We start from the raw sequence: 16,410 nt of genomic DNA, 5'->3' as shown, positions 1-16,410 counted from the left end.
CCCGCTGCCGTGGCTGCTCCGTTTCCCAGGGAAGCCAGCCGCCATTTTGGCGCGGCGTGGGGATACTGTATGGTTCCCATCCCACCACAAAACCTATTTGTTCTGTTAAGCGAGCCTTTGTTTGCGCTGCGTGTGAGAGGGAACTTGTAGGCGAAAGAAAAGCACGTGTTGGGTACATATAAATTCATAGCGAAAGGGTCCTATAATGATGATCCCGCCTGTCTAGTACTACGACAATAAGGATGAAGGGTGTTGCTAATTTATTGCGTTTATATCCTGCCCTCTCCAATTAAAACAAAAACAAAACCTCAAGGCAGCGTTCCTCGTTCTCCCCTGATTTTCAACCCCACAACAGTGGCGATCAGCCCAAGGCCACTGTTTCTTCTCTCAGCAGGGAGCGTCTTCCACTCAAAAAAGCTGAGCAACTCAGATCATGTTGCAAGAAAATAGCTCTCCATGGAAAAAGTTTGGCTCCAAAACAAGGATTATTTTGAGTCACAGGGCAGGGCTTTTGTTACCTGTAACAGAGACATGACAGGCAGATATTCAACAGGTGTGCAGTTCTCAGTGTGGAGGTTGATTGGTGTGGAAATGTTGAATTTCTGCCTGCCAAGCTTTAGCTCAAGACACAAGAACCCTGCTTAGTCACGGGGAAGGCCAATCCTGTCCCCTGAATCATGCAAATGGTATTAACTATAAGTAGTATCTAACCAAGCCCTATGCAGAGTAGACCCATTGAAATTAATGGACCTAAGTTTGTCATGGCCATTAATTTCGATGGGAGGTATTCAGCGTAGTGCTATGGCAATCAATCCATTGGTGCAAACATTTCAGCTGGTCGGACAAAAAAACCACTCCCCCCCCCCACCTCCGCTCCACACTGTTCAGTGGGTTGTCTCTGCCCCTGCTTAGTCAATTTTGGGGGGTGGTTATGGGAGGAAAAGAAGGGAGAAAGCCCTGTTGCACTAGTGGAGGTCCTTGCTTGGCTTCCACTAGCAAGACCTGTTAGCTGAATCCAGCCCAATGTGCCTACTCTGAGTAGGACTAACACTGGATACAACCCTATATCTATAATAGGAACCCACAAACTAGAACCTGTCATTTATGGAATTTCACCAAGTAGCATAGGAAGATACAGTAGTTTAGGACCATAAACGCGATGTGCTTTAATACAAGGTAGTAGAAGTGTTGAAAAATCATTTTTTTAAAAATTCCCAATAATTAGCTATTTGTTAGTAAAATTAAGAACATTTCAACAGGTAAATTACAGCTGTTTGGTAATCTTGTGTAACCGTGAGATATATTGGAAAACAGGTGTGTGATAAAGAAAGAATGACTGGATGTGAGTTCAACAGTTAGCCCTGGATCATGGTGATCATATGTGTTGATCTTAATGGGACCAGCTCTTTTTGAATCAGGAATGATGGTAACGTAATTAGTGCTGAATCGCTTCAGGATTTGTCTCAGAAAATTGTAAATCTTGAATAATGTTCCTCACTTTTCACAGTCATAGGACTCAGCTTGTTGTTGTTGTTCAGTCGTTCAGTCGTGTCCGACTCTTCGTGACCCCATGGACCAGAGCACGCCAGGCAGGCCTATCCTTCACTGCCTCTCGCAGTTTGGCCGAACTCATGTTAGTAGCTTCGAGAACACTGTCCAACCATCTCATCCTCTGTCGTCCCCTTCTCCTTGTGCCCTCCATCTTTTCCAACATCAGGGTCTTTTCTAGGGAGTCTTCTCTTCTCATGAGGTGGCCAAAGTACTGGAGCCTCAACTTCAGCTACACAGCTGCAAATAAAATGTTTTCAGTATGTTGTAAGGTGCAATATACAAATGTCACACTAGATGGCGACAGTGAACTATGGCAAATTCAATATATTTTTCAAAACGTTTTTAAAAAAGCATTTTCACAGCATTTTTTATATGTGTGTAGATTCCACCATAATGTTTTGTGCAGGACTGTCACCAGAGTTCAGCAGACCTGGAGTTCTGACGCTACAGTTGCCCTTTTTGTGTGTCAGCATTTCCTCAGATTATTGCTACTACTTAGGGGCTCTATTGATTGGTTGGTTTCCACTTCGGTGTTGTCCACATTTCTGTAGATCAGTTTTGCTGAATCTAAAATGAAAGGCGAAAAAAGAGGGAAGATGCTCTGTTACCTATATCAATGGGGGGGGGGGAGCTTTAGGAAACAACCACTTCTATTAAACCTGTAAATACATTACTTTTGTCTGTCTCTGAGGCATACACAGTTAAGTCCACCCCATGAAATCCAGAGTAGGTTTATTATTATTTATTATTATATTCTCCCTTCAAATAAACGTTTTCCCAATAAAACGGATAAAAATGCAATAATACAATCAAACCAATAAAATCTAAAAGCCACAGATAAAATGTATAATCTGGGATACAATTTCACATATAAAAAGCCTCAGAAAATAAAAGGGTCTTTGCCTGTTGCCAGAATTTATCACCAATTTGCCATTTTGTTCCACATTTGCTGGTTTAGCTGATCTAGAGCCAGATTGACAATGTGGGAAAGTGCAACTGGGAAAGGTGGTTTCCATGTGCTTAACTATATCTACATGCCTATGCATGTAGTCATAACTGAAGTTTACACAAGTTGAATCTCAAAAACCAAACAGCCCTCAGTTTTACAAAGTTCCGTGGCATTGGAAACAGAATGTATGGTTTATTGCTGTATCATAAAAATTAACAAGGAGATTACATGCATTGAATAATACAAATGATGTAGATGAATTTGTTGAAAAAGGCATCCTTTAATAAAATACTTCCCTGATAACTAGGGCTGCCATACATCCAGGATTTCCCAGACATTACCGGGATTTCAGAGGCGGAAGTGACGTCCGGGGAGAATTTCGGGAAGGCAGCTGTTTGTCCTGGATCTTTGGCAACTTTCGGGATGTCCTGGTTTTTACTTTTGTAAATATGGCAACCCTACTGATAACCCTGAAGAATGGCAACTACTGAAATCACAGATTGGACTCTGGCGAACTTAACTACCGGTAAATTGATCCGTCCTGGTAATCTGTAGAATAAATGCTGATCTTTAAAGGAAGGAACAGGTGCCCCCCCTCAAGATATTGTACTTGCCATTTGTTTCTTTTATCTTTTCATAACTCCTGAAGATCACAACCAGGAGAAGGCCCTCTCCCAACTGGAAAATCAGGTACAGAGAAGGGAAGATGAAGAGTGGCCCAACGACTTCAGATGCAAAGGCCATCTTGAGGATGGTTAAGCAGAGCTGTACATTTTGGCAACCGGTCTCCAGGCAGACTGTCCGCCTGCACCTGTGCAGGAAACACAGAGCGGTATGTGACTGTTACATGGGACTATAGTTCTGTACATACCACTCCCAACACATGATCATTAGTTTTCAGAGTTGCTCACACAGTTTCCCCCCTCACCAATAAAATGCATGAGTAGCATGGGAGCAGTACGCTTGCATAGTGGCCTTGTGTCCTACGTTACAGAGGACAGTCCTCTGTTTGAAAGGGTCCTCTGAGGACTGATCAGTTCAAGGCTGGTTTAATATAAGGAACCCTAAGAAGGGAGAGCAGGAGCCTTGAAGCTGCCCATCAGCCAGTTAGCAGCACCTGATCAGTGGACTGAGCAGGCACACAATTCATGTATTGTTCTTCTGTTATAGTACTTCATTCCTAATTCTGTGTGTATACATATAAATTGCCTTATGCAAATATTACGCAAATTGGCACCATTTTTATTATTTTTTGCAAATCCATTTTTTAAAGCAGTGAATAACTGGCCGTCACATATTCCTGTCCCACCTACTTTAGCACTATAGATAAGTACCCCAGACCTTGGACTCGCCAGCCAGCAGCAGAATGGTGGAAAGGAAAGGGTCAATAAAGAATAGCAATGCCACTTTAAAGCTGGAGAAAACAGACACTGAATATAATTCCCTGTATAGTGAAGTTGTTAATGTTTGATGTTTTAGTATGCTTTTATATTTGTTGGAAGCTGCTCAACTGGGGCAACCCTGTCAACTGGGCAAAGGCCTCCCCAATATGGTAGTCAAGCCTGGAGATTGCCAAGGTATGTGTGGTGGTGGTGAGGTCCCCCACGTTCTAGTAGTGTTCACATTTGGCACACCAGCCTAGGTTGGCAAAAAGCACTTTGCAAAAAGCAAAAAAGCACAGCTGGCTCCAGGAATTCCATAAGCACCCCCAAGTTGTGCACCTGCTCATTTAGACGAATGTAACCTCATCCAGCACAGGTCCTGTGTTGGCATGTGAGGCCATTTCCCCCAAGCCACATGCACCTGTCAATCAGTTGATGTCACTGGGTGACATCAGCTAATGGGCAGGGTTTGATCCTGCTGGGTGCTTCTTCACCAGCACATTTCCTGTGGGGTACGTGCTGGCAAGGAAGACCCCAGCAGCCATCAGGATTGAATCCTCTGCTCATCAGCAAACAGATCCCTCTCCCCATCCCACAGGTCAACTTGGACAGGTGGGTGTGACCTATCATGACATCAGATGATTGACAGGCAGACAGCCTCACACACATGTCTATGTGGCCATGCAGTGGTAGAGGGCGATAAAGGGCCAAAAATGTTCACCAATCCTGGTACAGATATTAAAAGGCACAGGGAACAAGACACAACTCTGTGATATTTTGATACAACCAAGCAGGGTTCCAATGAAGCAGGGAATTCTACTGGCACAAGGTGGAGTGACTTTCACTGATCCCCAGTTCAATACCTGTCTTTAGGCAAAAGGAATTGGGTTTAGTTAAGAGGACATACTGATCACTGAAGCCGAAGAATGCAGACAGGATATAGCCCAAGGAGAAGCCAATAACAGGCATCAAAGCTGATGTCCCCAGCAAGCGTGGAGAGAAGATGATAAAGATACTGCCTCCAAAACTGACCACACTCAGAACAATTATTGGGATAGATAGCACAAGCAGAACAATCATACCTGCCTGAAAAACAAAGAGAGGTTAAAACAAAACACCACTGAATTTAATCCAAAACTGGGCATCACCTGTTACATTAATACCGTTCTATGTATTGCAGTTCCCTTGTGCCACATACCCCATAGACTATGGGAGGAAGCTGCTTCACTTATTCAGTCTTGCACAGTGATGAGGCAATTCCCCCATTCCTCACTTTGCCTAATTGACTTTGGCCCCTGACTATAACTTTCATTGTTCATTCCACTCTCTCCCAGAGTTGCAGAACAGCTACCCCAGCCAATGGCAGCTACAGGGTTAGACATTTGAGTTAGGGGGAAAATGTGCATATGGGGTGGGTGGGAATGGAACACACAAATAGGGTTTCCTCTTCCACCCCCACTGATTTTTTTGCTGTGACGAAGGTAATAGTAAAATGCACTAGAAAGTGTGGGATAGCTATTGCTTGACATTGTTCAACCCCCTTGCAAATAAATCAGTGTTAGTGCTCAGCAAATCAGTTTGATACATGCATTATTTGGACATTTTGACCCTGGCAACAGAGACTTCAAGCACAAAAAAACATTTCAACAGCAGAAAAAAATTAATAAGCTCAATGCATGAGGATAGGGCAAGTTAAACAAAACAAGGAAATTCAAAATCAAGCATTGCTTACCTTTCACATCTAGCACTGTGGGCTGAACTTTGCACCGAGGCAGCAAGTAATACAAAGAAAAAAGAATTGCAATGCACCATTTCTGGTGTGGTATTAAAAAAACAAACACCTTTCTATGTGCAGGGCAGAAGAAAGAATGGAAGATAAAGGACTTTCCCTGCAGCATTTACATGGATACGCAAAGTGAGATCCAAATAGTACTGCAATCCCCACTTACTTTAACAAAGCGGCGAGCACACTGAGGCTTCTTTTCATTCAAGAAGATCCCAATGGCACAGGGGATAAGTGTCATGACCAGGGCGACAGCAATTCCTTTGTAAGGCACTTTGTCCTGTAGAGTACCCTGGTACAATCCCTTAGCGTAGAGGTACAGGAGAAGAGGCATCAGACCAAGTGCCAAGAGTGTCGAGCAGGCTGTCATCACAATGCTGAGACAAAAGAGGAGCAACCCATGTGAAGGTGGTATTCTGAATTTGGAGACGTATTTCCTTTTCTGAATGTCTCGCATGACCTACTTTTGACCCTTTAACGTATAGAATCTGTCTGGTCTCTTGCCCATGCCCCCCCCCACATCCTGAATCCAGACCTGTCCAGACATGAGGTATTTAGCATGAAATCCCAGGTGACTCTTGAACTTTGCAGCAATGATGATCAAGACACAAGTTCTCAAAGTTCACATATAAATTAGGAACAACATTTTCCTGCTTTGTAAAGCTTTTGGAAGGAGGAGGAAGATAAGGGAATGTTGTTATTCACACGGAGCCTTAGAGGAAGGCACCATTTTAACCGCAAAATTAATGTCATTAGGATCTGAAGGCCGTCTGATCAACTTGAGGTATAATCCAGACAAGAGAGAGGCACTCCTGGTCAGTCGGAAGGCGGATCAGGGAACAGGGCTTCAACCTGTGTTTGGTTTACAGTCCCCTTTAAGACTTGGGCTCGCAGTTTGAATGTACTCCTGGATTCTGCCCTGACTTTGGATGCCCAGGTTTCGTTGGTGGCCAGGAATGTGTTTGTATAGTTATGACTCATCCACCAACTATGCCTGTTCTGTGAGATGTCAGATTTCGCCACGCAGTGATGCATGCTTTAGTTACATCCCAGTTGGACTACTGTAATGCACCCCAGATGGGGCTGCCTTTGAAAAAATGTTTGGAAGCTTCAGTTGTCCAGACAGCTATGGCCAGACTGATAGCAGGCTGGTTACAGGGAACATGTCACTCCCCTGTTGAAACAACTTTACTGGCTACTGGTCTGTTTCTAGACACAATTCAAAGTGCTGGTTATGACCTATAAATCTCTATATGGCTTGGGCCCAGGTTATCTGAAAGATCCTATCTCCTTTTACACTCCTGGCTGGGTGCTAAGGTCCTTGGCTGAGCACCTTCTCTGGGTCCTATCAGTGTCAGAGGCATGTGGTGTAGTGGTTAGGAGCAGTAGACTCGTAATCTGGGGAACCGGGTTCGTGTCTCCGCTCCTCCACATGCAGCTGCTGGGTGACCTTGGGCTAGTCACACTTCTCTGAAGTCTCTCAGCCCCACGCACCTCACAGAGTGTTTGTTGTGGGGGAGGAAGGGAAAGGAGAATGTTAGCCACTTTGAGACTCCTTTGGGTAGTGAAAAGCGGGATATCAAATCCAAACTCTTCTTCTTCTTCTAACATGAGAGAGAGCTTTTCCTATGGCTGTTTCCAGATTGTGGAATTTCCTCCCAAGAGAGGTTAGACTGGATCCCTCCTTGTTATCTTTCCTTTTAGCTGGAAATGCCAGGGATTGGATCCAAGACATTATATGAGGCATGTGCTCTACGCCTGAGTTTTGTCCTCTTGCTGTTCCATACTCATAGTGATGAATTTGGCTATGTATTTATTGGACAAATGGGGAAATCCCAGCCTTGTATTCAACCCAGTAACTATCTCCCTCTCAATGCAGCTTTGCCATTGACTGCCTAGTTTTGCCTTCATAAGCACTAGCACACGTCCTGCTTACCTGAGGTTCATGTCTCCTTTTGATGCCAGGCTGAGGATGTTGGAAAGATTTCCACCGGGGCAACAGCCACAGATGAGTACAGCCAGTGCCTCAATGGGTTCCAGTTGGAAGAGTTTGCCCAGCGCGAATGCTGTCAGAGGCATGATTCCATACTGAGCCACCACAGCAACAGCTAGTTCCTTGGGTTTCCGGAGATAACCCATGATCTTGGAGATCTCCATTGTGCAACCCAGAGATACCATAACAATGAAGATGACAACAATAATGACGCCATTCAGGGCATAGTCAGCCCTTTGACCAAACCCAAATGGAAAAGTGAAATTAGCCAAAGAGGCGTTGGCCAGCTGCCTTGGCCTCCAGTGTTCCAGGTTTTCATAGGTGTTGCTAGTGTCAGCTGGTGGAATCTTAGTCATCATTCTCCCTATAGAGATTGACAAAGGTGTTGAAAAAGGTGATGTTAAAACATTGAAGCCATAATCCTCATTGAGCCTACTGATCACTCAAGACCACTCTTGTCATTTGCTGAGGATGTAGAACACTCTACACATGCACTACAAATACTGGAGCATTACCTGTTCATTTGTCTTGTTTTATGCCGGTTTTGAATGCAGGTTATAGGGTTCAGTCTGGCTCCACCATTGTCCCCCCCTCCCTCTAATGTTCCTATTTTGAATCAGGAATGGATAAGGGTTTCAGTGATACCGGCATAGTTGAAGTTTGTTTTGCACCCACTATCTTCTGTTGAACCAATGCCTGCTCTATGTCAACCAATTTTGGTCCACACTTTACATTCCTTCTTATTGAACATTTCTGTAGTGAAGCTATTTACTGACACATTCCCAACAGAATAATAGACATTATGTGAGTGCACACACAAAACACACACCACAATAAATTAATTTACTAATGATTCCATACACCACTTTGCAGGGCAGTTTACTATGAGGTGAAGTTTAAAAGCACCATTCAGTCGGGGAGAATCCTTCTTCTGTCTAATACTATTTTTGTTTGTTTGCTTTGCTTTCTTACCATAGAAAAGAGAGGAAGGTCAATGATTCACCTTGGAGATATAATCCAATCCCAATTGATTCCTTTGGAGGTTAGATATCTGATGCTTCCTCCCCTCGCTCCATTCTGGATGTGGGAGAAAATAAAGATTTTCACTTCACTGCTTTCTTCCTCTATTCTGGAACTTCTGTTCCTTTCTTATTAGGAAATTACCCAGCTCCTGTCTTTAAACACACGGGTAAATTATTCATTCTTTCTGTTAAAACTGAATCACTCCAGCAAGCCAATTTTCCAGCCAAATTGCTCTGGGAACTCTGCTGGCAAGAGGAAGGAATGTGGTAAGCTTTTCTCTCTTCCTGGCTTGCCCTACCCCCGCCACTGCCCACTGATTTCAAACAATTCTGAATCCACAGAGGGTCAGAAGAAGTTTGGAGGATGGACAATTAGGGCAGAGACAAAGACAGCTGATGCAAGCAGTGTGAACTAGTGCCTGGAATACACTAGTGCATTTTCTTCCCAGACATTGAGGTCCGTCAGTGGACCACAAGGTTATCTATTCAGTTATTAGGTCAATTGCTGACTAACCCCTCCATCACTCTAACCCAGAGCTAATTCAAAGTCATCTGACACTGGGTACAATGTTTTTTTAGGGTTTTAACAGTTCAATCATGCATGTATTCTCAGAAGCGAGTTCCACCGGGTTTAATGGGAATTACTCCAAGTTGAGGCTCCAGTACTTTGGCCACCTCAAGAGAAGACTCCCTAGAAAAGACCCTGATGTTGGGAAAGATGGAGGGCACAAGGAGAAGGGGACGACAGAGGATGAGATGGTTGGACAGTGTTCTCGAAGCGACTACAATGAGTTTGGCCAAACTGCAGTAGGCAGTGAAAGATAGGCGTGCCTGGCGTGCCCTGGTCCATGGGGTCATAAAGAGTTGAACATGACTGAACGACTGAACAACAGCTCCAAGGGCTGGCCCTTTAAATACCTAAAGTTATCGACATGGGTGTTGAGCCTGGGACAGGTAATTTGAGTGCACAGATTTTAATAGGCTCAGGGCTTGTCCATACTGTGCTTGAGTGTGGTTTAGAATTGATTCCCATTCATATAGTCTGCTCTCAACTATTGCCAGGGCAAGTTGCTCACTTGGAGCTATCTGTGGTTCTGAAACTTCTGACTTGTCTTGCCCCATGGATTCTGATGTGAGGCCTGAACATGACTCTTCCTGTTCTGCTGCCACACCATCTCTCTCTCTCTCTCTCTCTCTCTCTCTCTCTCTCTCTCTCTCTCTCTCTCTCTCTCTCTCCTGGCCAGGTTCTATTAAAAGCAACAGGACATTTCTTTGAGCAATTTGTTCCATTGGTTTCAATGGCACTTAGCAATCATGACCCACTTTATCCAGAGTAGATCAAAAATCACCTTGTATTCCTCTCAACCTGGTGTTTGCTTTCCACTACCCAAAATGCCCCTGTGCTTCCATGCCTCTAACATTTCTTGCCTTTTGGATGCAGTTCTGCAATTCCATACAGAGCCAGTGGGATGTCATGGTTGGACTGCTGGATCAGGATGCGGGAGACCGGGATTGATATCTACATTCAGCTACAAAGCTAGTCAAGTCTGTTAGCCTAACCTTCCCCACAGGATTGTTGTGAGGATGAAAAGGGGAAGAATCAGCTCCTTCAGCTCCTTAATATTATTATTACTGTTAAATGGCCTCTGCCAACTAACAAATGCCTTTGTGGCCAAAAGGTTTTGGGCATACAGTGGTACCTCAGGTTAAGAATGTAATTCGTTCTGGAGGTCCGTTCTTAACCTGAAACTGTTCTTAACCTGAGGTACCACTTTAGCTAATGGGGCCTCCCGCTGCCGCCGCCATGCGATTTCTGTTCTCATCCTGAAGCAAAGTTCTTAACCCAAGGTACTATTTCTGGGTTAGCAGAGTCTGTAACCTGAAGCGTCTGTAACCCGAGGTGCCACTGTATTGCAAAAAATAAAGAGCCATGTATCTTTTGTGATATGTGAGATGTACCGTATATACTTGAGTATTAGTCGACCCAAATATAAGCCGAGGCACCTAATTTCCCTACAAAAATGTGGGAAAGCTTATTGACTCAAGTATAAGCCGGTTCACCTTTGCCACTGTGGTAGAGGAGGAACGAGCAGCCCAAAGCAGCCCTTTGGGCTGCTCCTTCCTCTTCCTCCTTTGCTGCTGTGGAGCTCACCCCGTCGCAGGGTTTCGAACCGCCATTCTTCTGATCAGCAAGCCCTAGGGCTCTGTGGTTTAACCCACAGCGCAATGTTCCCTTGTGTTATACAGAGAAGGCTGGGATCCTGTCCTGTTTAAGCAGGAGCCAGGGAAAGTGAGCACCTGTGGGGTTTTAATACTTCCTTAACTGATAGGCTTTCTGCCTTCTGGGGTCTAAAGTTTGCATTTATGTGAGCAGTTCAGGAATGGAACAAGCTGCCTGGGGAGAGTAAAGAACCACCGTTCTTGTACACTTCTTAAGGAATGGTTGACTTGAGTATAAGCCGAGGGCAGCTTTTAAAGCACAAAAAGTGTGCTGAAAAACTAGGCTTATACTCAAGTATATACGGTATTTCTCTTTCTTGTAGCTACCTAGCCAGGAAGAGTGTTTTCCCATATTGCTGGCAGTTTGACTGAGCCGATGCAGTGATGGGCTCGATTACATAAAATGAAATCATTGGCTGGGCTGGCTACAGCTTCCTGCGCTTATGCTTTCCTTGACTTGGAGTCAATGGGACACGTCTTTCTCCCCTTTGCAAATAGCAGGTGTTCAGGGAGTTCGGGGGCACAATTCTGACTGGGAATGTGGCGACGCCTCCCCCTCCATCTCACAGCCCTGATCTGGTTCTGCAACACAACCACCCTGGCTTTTTGTTATTTTAATCAGACACACAAGGCCAAACCATGTGAATAACATCACATGTAATTTGGTCCTGAAATTCTCCATTTGTGATAATCAACTTGGATGGGTTCTGAATACTGTGAAAGAAGGGGGGATTTCTCTTGCCGGGGGAATTGAAAGATTTTGTAGTAATACCGAACTCTACAAACTCTACAAAGTGTGAAACTCTTTCTGAAAGATGTATGGGTTTAAAATTAGCACCATGCGTTCAGAGTCCATTTTTGCTTTATCAGATTCAATTCAGCTGTGATAATAGCTCAAACTCCAATTGAGTGGCATGTAAGGACCACCAGATGGCAGTGTGGGACTTCTTTTGCCATATTATTTTATCTTCAGTTCAGGCAAAGTACCAGCCTTTTCATTTGTACATACTGTAAAGGTAAAGGGCCCCCCTGACCATTAGGTCCAGTCGTGTCCGACTCTGGGGTTGCGGCGCTCATCTCGCATTACTGGCCGAGGGAGCCGGCTTACAGCTTCCAGGTCATGTGGCCAGCATGACAAAGCTGCTTCTGGCGAATCAGAGCAGCGGACGGAAACGCCATTTACCTTCCCACTGGAGCGGTACCTATTTATTTACTTGCACTTTGACATGCTTTCGAACTGCTAGGTGGGCAGGAGCTGGGACCGAGCAACGGGAGCTCACCCCATCACTTGGATTGAAACCGCCGACCTTCCAATCAGCAAGCCCTAGGCTCTGTGGTTTAACCCATATCTTTAAATAAATTCTTGCTTTGTAGCAAGGGGCATAGAAGTGATCTAAAACCAGTTTCAATGTTGGGAAACTGATGCATGAAGAACAGCAGCAGCGCTTTACAGGGAAAAAGCACTTTGAATGTTCAAAGCACGCTATCCTCACATTGATTCTTACAATGACCCTCTGAAAGAGGCTAGTATTAGCTCTGTACATCTGTCCCTCATACAGGGGCAGTTTGGCTCCACTGGTGCATCCATGCAGCCCCAACATCACTGCTGTCCTGCCCTACCTCAAGTTAGGCTCTCTTTGCATTCCATGACAGGCAAGTCCAGTTCTGACAGAGGACGTCAAAACGGAAAACAGAGCTCAAGTCTTTCCTTTCGATTGTGCTTCTTGACAGTCGGCATCTGACCTGATAGGCAGCCCAGAGCTATGAAGGAGAGGGAGAAAAGGTAAACACCAACTGAAAACAACCTAATGCTCAGCAAAATGGAGAGCATTTGAGAGGTATGCACTGAAGTAGGAGCTAGGGGCCTCAAATATATCTTTTTTTAAAAAATAAACTTTATTATTTTAAAAAACACTCAGACGTGTAACAAATATCACAACATTGAGAATTAAATACAGCAAAACATAACATAAGGGAAGAAGAAAGAGAAAAAGAAAAAAAAGGAAAGAAAGAAAGATGTAAAGGAAGAAAGGAAAGGAAAAGTAATAAAAAGGAAAATTAAAAATATTTACATTATTACCAAAAAGAATAATCCAATACAAACATCAAAAACAAAATTATAACATAATTTCCACAAATTAAAACATTCTGATGTTGAATAAAAAAGACTTCCAATTAAACTTGCTGTTTCTGCTATTCAAATATATCATGAGAAATTGGGGGGGCGGGACCAAAAGGCACAGTTTTGCATAAAAGTTGCATATGCTTAATGTATAGATATCCAAGCAAATTGAGGAATAATCAAGTAATTTGAGTGGGCATATGATACAGCTCATCATAGTCAGGAAGGCTGTGACCAGGTGACCTGTTTGGCAGCTTGGTCTACTGTTCAGGCATTAACTGTTGTTGGGCAACCGCAAGCTGTCCCCCCCTCCCTTGCTCTCCTTTCTTATGGTTAAGAGATGAAGCTGCCTTATACCGAGTCAGGCCATTGGTCCATCTAGCTCAGTGTTGTCATCACTGATTGGCAACAGCTCTCCACTGTTTTAGGGAAAGAGTCGTGCCTGGAGATGCCGGAAATTGAACTTGGGACCTTTTGCATGCAGTCTTTAAACTGGACTTGGATCAGACAGCCTTTCAAACAGAAGGCAGTCGACACACAATCACCCTAGCAGGAATTGTTGAAAGCCTTCCAGAAAATCCAGCCTATGCATTCCCACCCCCACCGCACTTTCTCTGCCCCCCCCAAAATAATAGGTTGTGGGGATTTGTGTGTGGTGGTTTTGTGTGTGTGTGTGTGTGTGTGTGTGTGTGTGTTGAAGTTGTCTTGTTTTAATTACACTTAGAAGGCTGCCATTGTTAGAAATATGCTTTAATTCCCATCTGCTTGTTCTGATGGCAAACAAGGGGCAACCTAGAACAAAGGAAGCCCTTATCTGTCCAAGGGGGAGCTCCAGGAAGTTTCACTGTAAACAGAACTAACAAGATTAGTGTAAATGGGGGACAGGTTGGTGGTGGCACATTCTGTCAGCTGCAGTGATCAATATGAAGCCTAGACCAATTAGGACCTTCGGAATGAAATTATAGCAAGATTACATTTGTAAAGGGCTTTTATCCTTATGTTAATTAGAAAAACCGCTTACAAGCAGATTTACAAACTATATCGTCTTCAGAAATACATCGGCTTCTGGTAGGAGTCAAATGTCTCCACATAATCTGAGGTTTGGGTCAGAAAAAGTTGTACACAAATTCAAGGCTAGTAAATTGAATATTTATTTATTTTTTTAAAAAATTAAATTTCTTGAAAATACTTTCTTATCAACTTCTCAGCCTGCAAGGTGGGAGAGAAATGCCCCCCAGAGCACCCATGACTATTGATGAAATTATAGTAGGTTTCAGAAAGGCAGAGAACACACATGCAGCAATGTGATTTTTCAGAACCAGAAAAGGAATGTTAGAAATAAGATGTAGCTGCACCTGCATGATTAATATTTGCAGGCAGTGTTTGACATTTCCATTTGGAGGGCACAAATTGAGAGCCCTCTTAGCTCCCTCCTGAAGCTGGCTGTCAGTTTTGCACAGGCGCTCGGGAGATATGGCCAGCAATTTCCTGTCCAGATTCTAACACGCTGTGGATTGAGTTTCTCTGCACCTGACTGAGGACCTTTCTGCACTTTACATGATTTACCGGTAGATGTGGGTAGTGGGGCAAGGCAACCTTTCCTGTTATTTCCCTGTGTTTGAACCTTGCACACTTTTTCTCGCAGAAGAGCAATTTTAAGATGTTGGAAATAAGTAACACCGGCTAGCCAATTAGTCCAGCAATTATCCATTTGCTACCATTAGTAAGAGATTTTTTTGCTTCGTATCACACTATAGATTAATAGAGTTTCTTATTTCCTGCTGTTGCTAACAGAGATTCTTTTAGTTTTTCAACCACCGCCTCCCGCCCCGCCCCCCGCCGTGTCCTTGCCTGAGCTCAGGGAGGTTGGTTTGTTCTTGATGCTGAGGACACTCACTATGATTGTTTTGCAAGATCAACCTTAATGTCGAGGCTGCCTTTTTTGATGCAGGTCAGCACCACAAGCCTGAATCTGTTCCAGCACAGCCTGAATAGCACAATGAGGGACAGCTGTCAAATCATTGCAACATTCCTCTTTCTTATTTCTTTGGCTTCTTGAGCTCAGCAGCAATGTGGCTCAATGTTGCTGCCAGTGTTTGCCATTAAACCTAGCGCAGGGGAAAAGGCACACAAGGAGATATTGGAATGGCTGAGGTGCATGTCCGTTCGTTATTGTTGTTGTTGTTGTTCAGTCGTGTCCGACTCTTTGTGACCCCATGGACCAGAGCACGCCAGGCACGCCTATCCTTCACTGCCTCCCGCAGTTTGGCCAAACTCATGTTAGTAGCTTCGAGAACACTGTCCAACCATCTCATCCTCTGTCGTCCCCTTCTCCTTGTGCCGTCCGTTCGTTACTTCCCCTGTTTTCCACGGCAACTGTGTTTCCAAGGCTGGCAAAGATCTTCAAAACTATACTTAAAAACTGCTACCCGAGTCTAGCATTGGAACGTTCCCAACATTTTTTAATGCAGTCAAAACAAACTGAAAGTCCACCACAACACTACGGCATGCTTTGCCTAAGCAGCAGTAATTTGCTTCATTCCATCTAGGACTAAAAACATATAATTCCCCCAATTGCTATTTTGAGAAGGGTGGACAGCAAGCTTTATCCATTATCCTCCCAGGATAATTGCTCTCAAACCCTAATGCCGTTCTGTTTCTGCAAGAAACACAAGCTTCTCTGCATCTTGTTCCCCCCTCCTCCTGTTCTCACTTTCTGATGGCCTCCTGCCCTTTCCTGCCTCCCTTCTAAACAAAGAACTTACTCCTCCTGCTTTTCTTCCTCCCCATTCAGCTTCCTCAGCCTTCCCTAACCAGCACAAGATGTCAGGCTCTACTGCAAGAGCTTCTCTTGAGGAGGCCTTATATCCATAATGTTCTAGGGAGGATCCTACCCTGTCAGGGGAAACCTGCTCCTCTTCACCCACTCACAGTTGGAATTTCCAAGTGTACAATAATGCCTGGGGAATATATGCAGATTTAGAGTTGTATCCAGCATGTTTGTCCCATAAGTGCATGGACTTTCCTCCTATGCAATGGGACTTCCAGCCCCTCTTCATTCCATCTATTCTGGAGGGTTGGGGGGAAACCCAGAATAGTTTTTGGGGAGGGAAGTAATGTAACAGGTGTCCTTGTTGTATACAACGCTTAGACATGAATTGTGTTCTGTCAATAAATCACCATATATGTTTAAACTAGGGCTGAGCACACACCATAGCTTCAAATCACATATCTACTACCACCCTGAAAGAATCCTGGAATCCACATGGAGCTGCAATTCTCAGCACCTTTAACAAACTACAATTCTCAGGTTTCTTGGAGGTTAAAAATGTGCTTTAAACATAGAAGAGTATGCATCCTATATCTGGTCTTCCTTGAGCATTTGTTC

At 44.1% G+C, this 16,410-nt stretch overlaps 1 protein-coding gene across 1 annotated transcript; it reads right to left on the bottom strand.

Annotated features, from left to right (window-relative positions):
* Positions 1–2,017: 2,017 nt before the first annotated feature.
* SLC10A1 (solute carrier family 10 member 1) lies at positions 2,018–8,938 on the bottom strand. Its single transcript, XM_033143389.1, has 6 exons — positions 8,631–8,938; positions 7,602–8,022; positions 5,832–6,042; positions 4,790–4,968; positions 3,115–3,311; positions 2,018–2,118 (listed from the first exon to the last, which is right to left on the bottom strand). The coding sequence occupies exons 2-6, from the start codon at positions 8,015–8,017 to the stop codon at positions 2,018–2,020; spliced, it is 1,104 nt and encodes a 367-aa protein (XP_032999280.1). The 5' UTR covers positions 8,018–8,022; positions 8,631–8,938.
* Between the last annotated feature and the right edge of the window lie 7,472 nt (positions 8,939–16,410).

This window comes from Lacerta agilis, chromosome 1, assembly GCF_009819535.1.
Source record: "Lacerta agilis isolate rLacAgi1 chromosome 1, rLacAgi1.pri, whole genome shotgun sequence".
Lineage (NCBI taxonomy): Eukaryota > Metazoa > Chordata > Lepidosauria > Squamata > Lacertidae > Lacerta > Lacerta agilis.
The sequence above is the reverse complement of the archived record's forward strand: the minus strand, read 5'-3'. Positions and strand labels throughout refer to the sequence as shown.

Excerpts from the sequence above, each read along its gene's own strand:
- SLC10A1 (XM_033143389.1), bottom strand. The coding sequence starts at position 8,017 with ATGATGACTAAGATTCCACCAGCTGACACTAGCAACACCTATGAAAAC. Across the intron at positions 4,969-5,831 it reads GTGCTCGCCGCTTTGTTAAA|GCAGGTATGATTGTTCTGCT; the intron begins GTAAGTGGGGAT and ends TTTGTTTTTCAG. Across the intron at positions 2,119-3,114 it reads AAAGATAAAAGAAACAAATG|ATTCAGCAAAACTGATCTAC; the intron begins GCAAGTACAATA and ends CTTTCATTTTAG.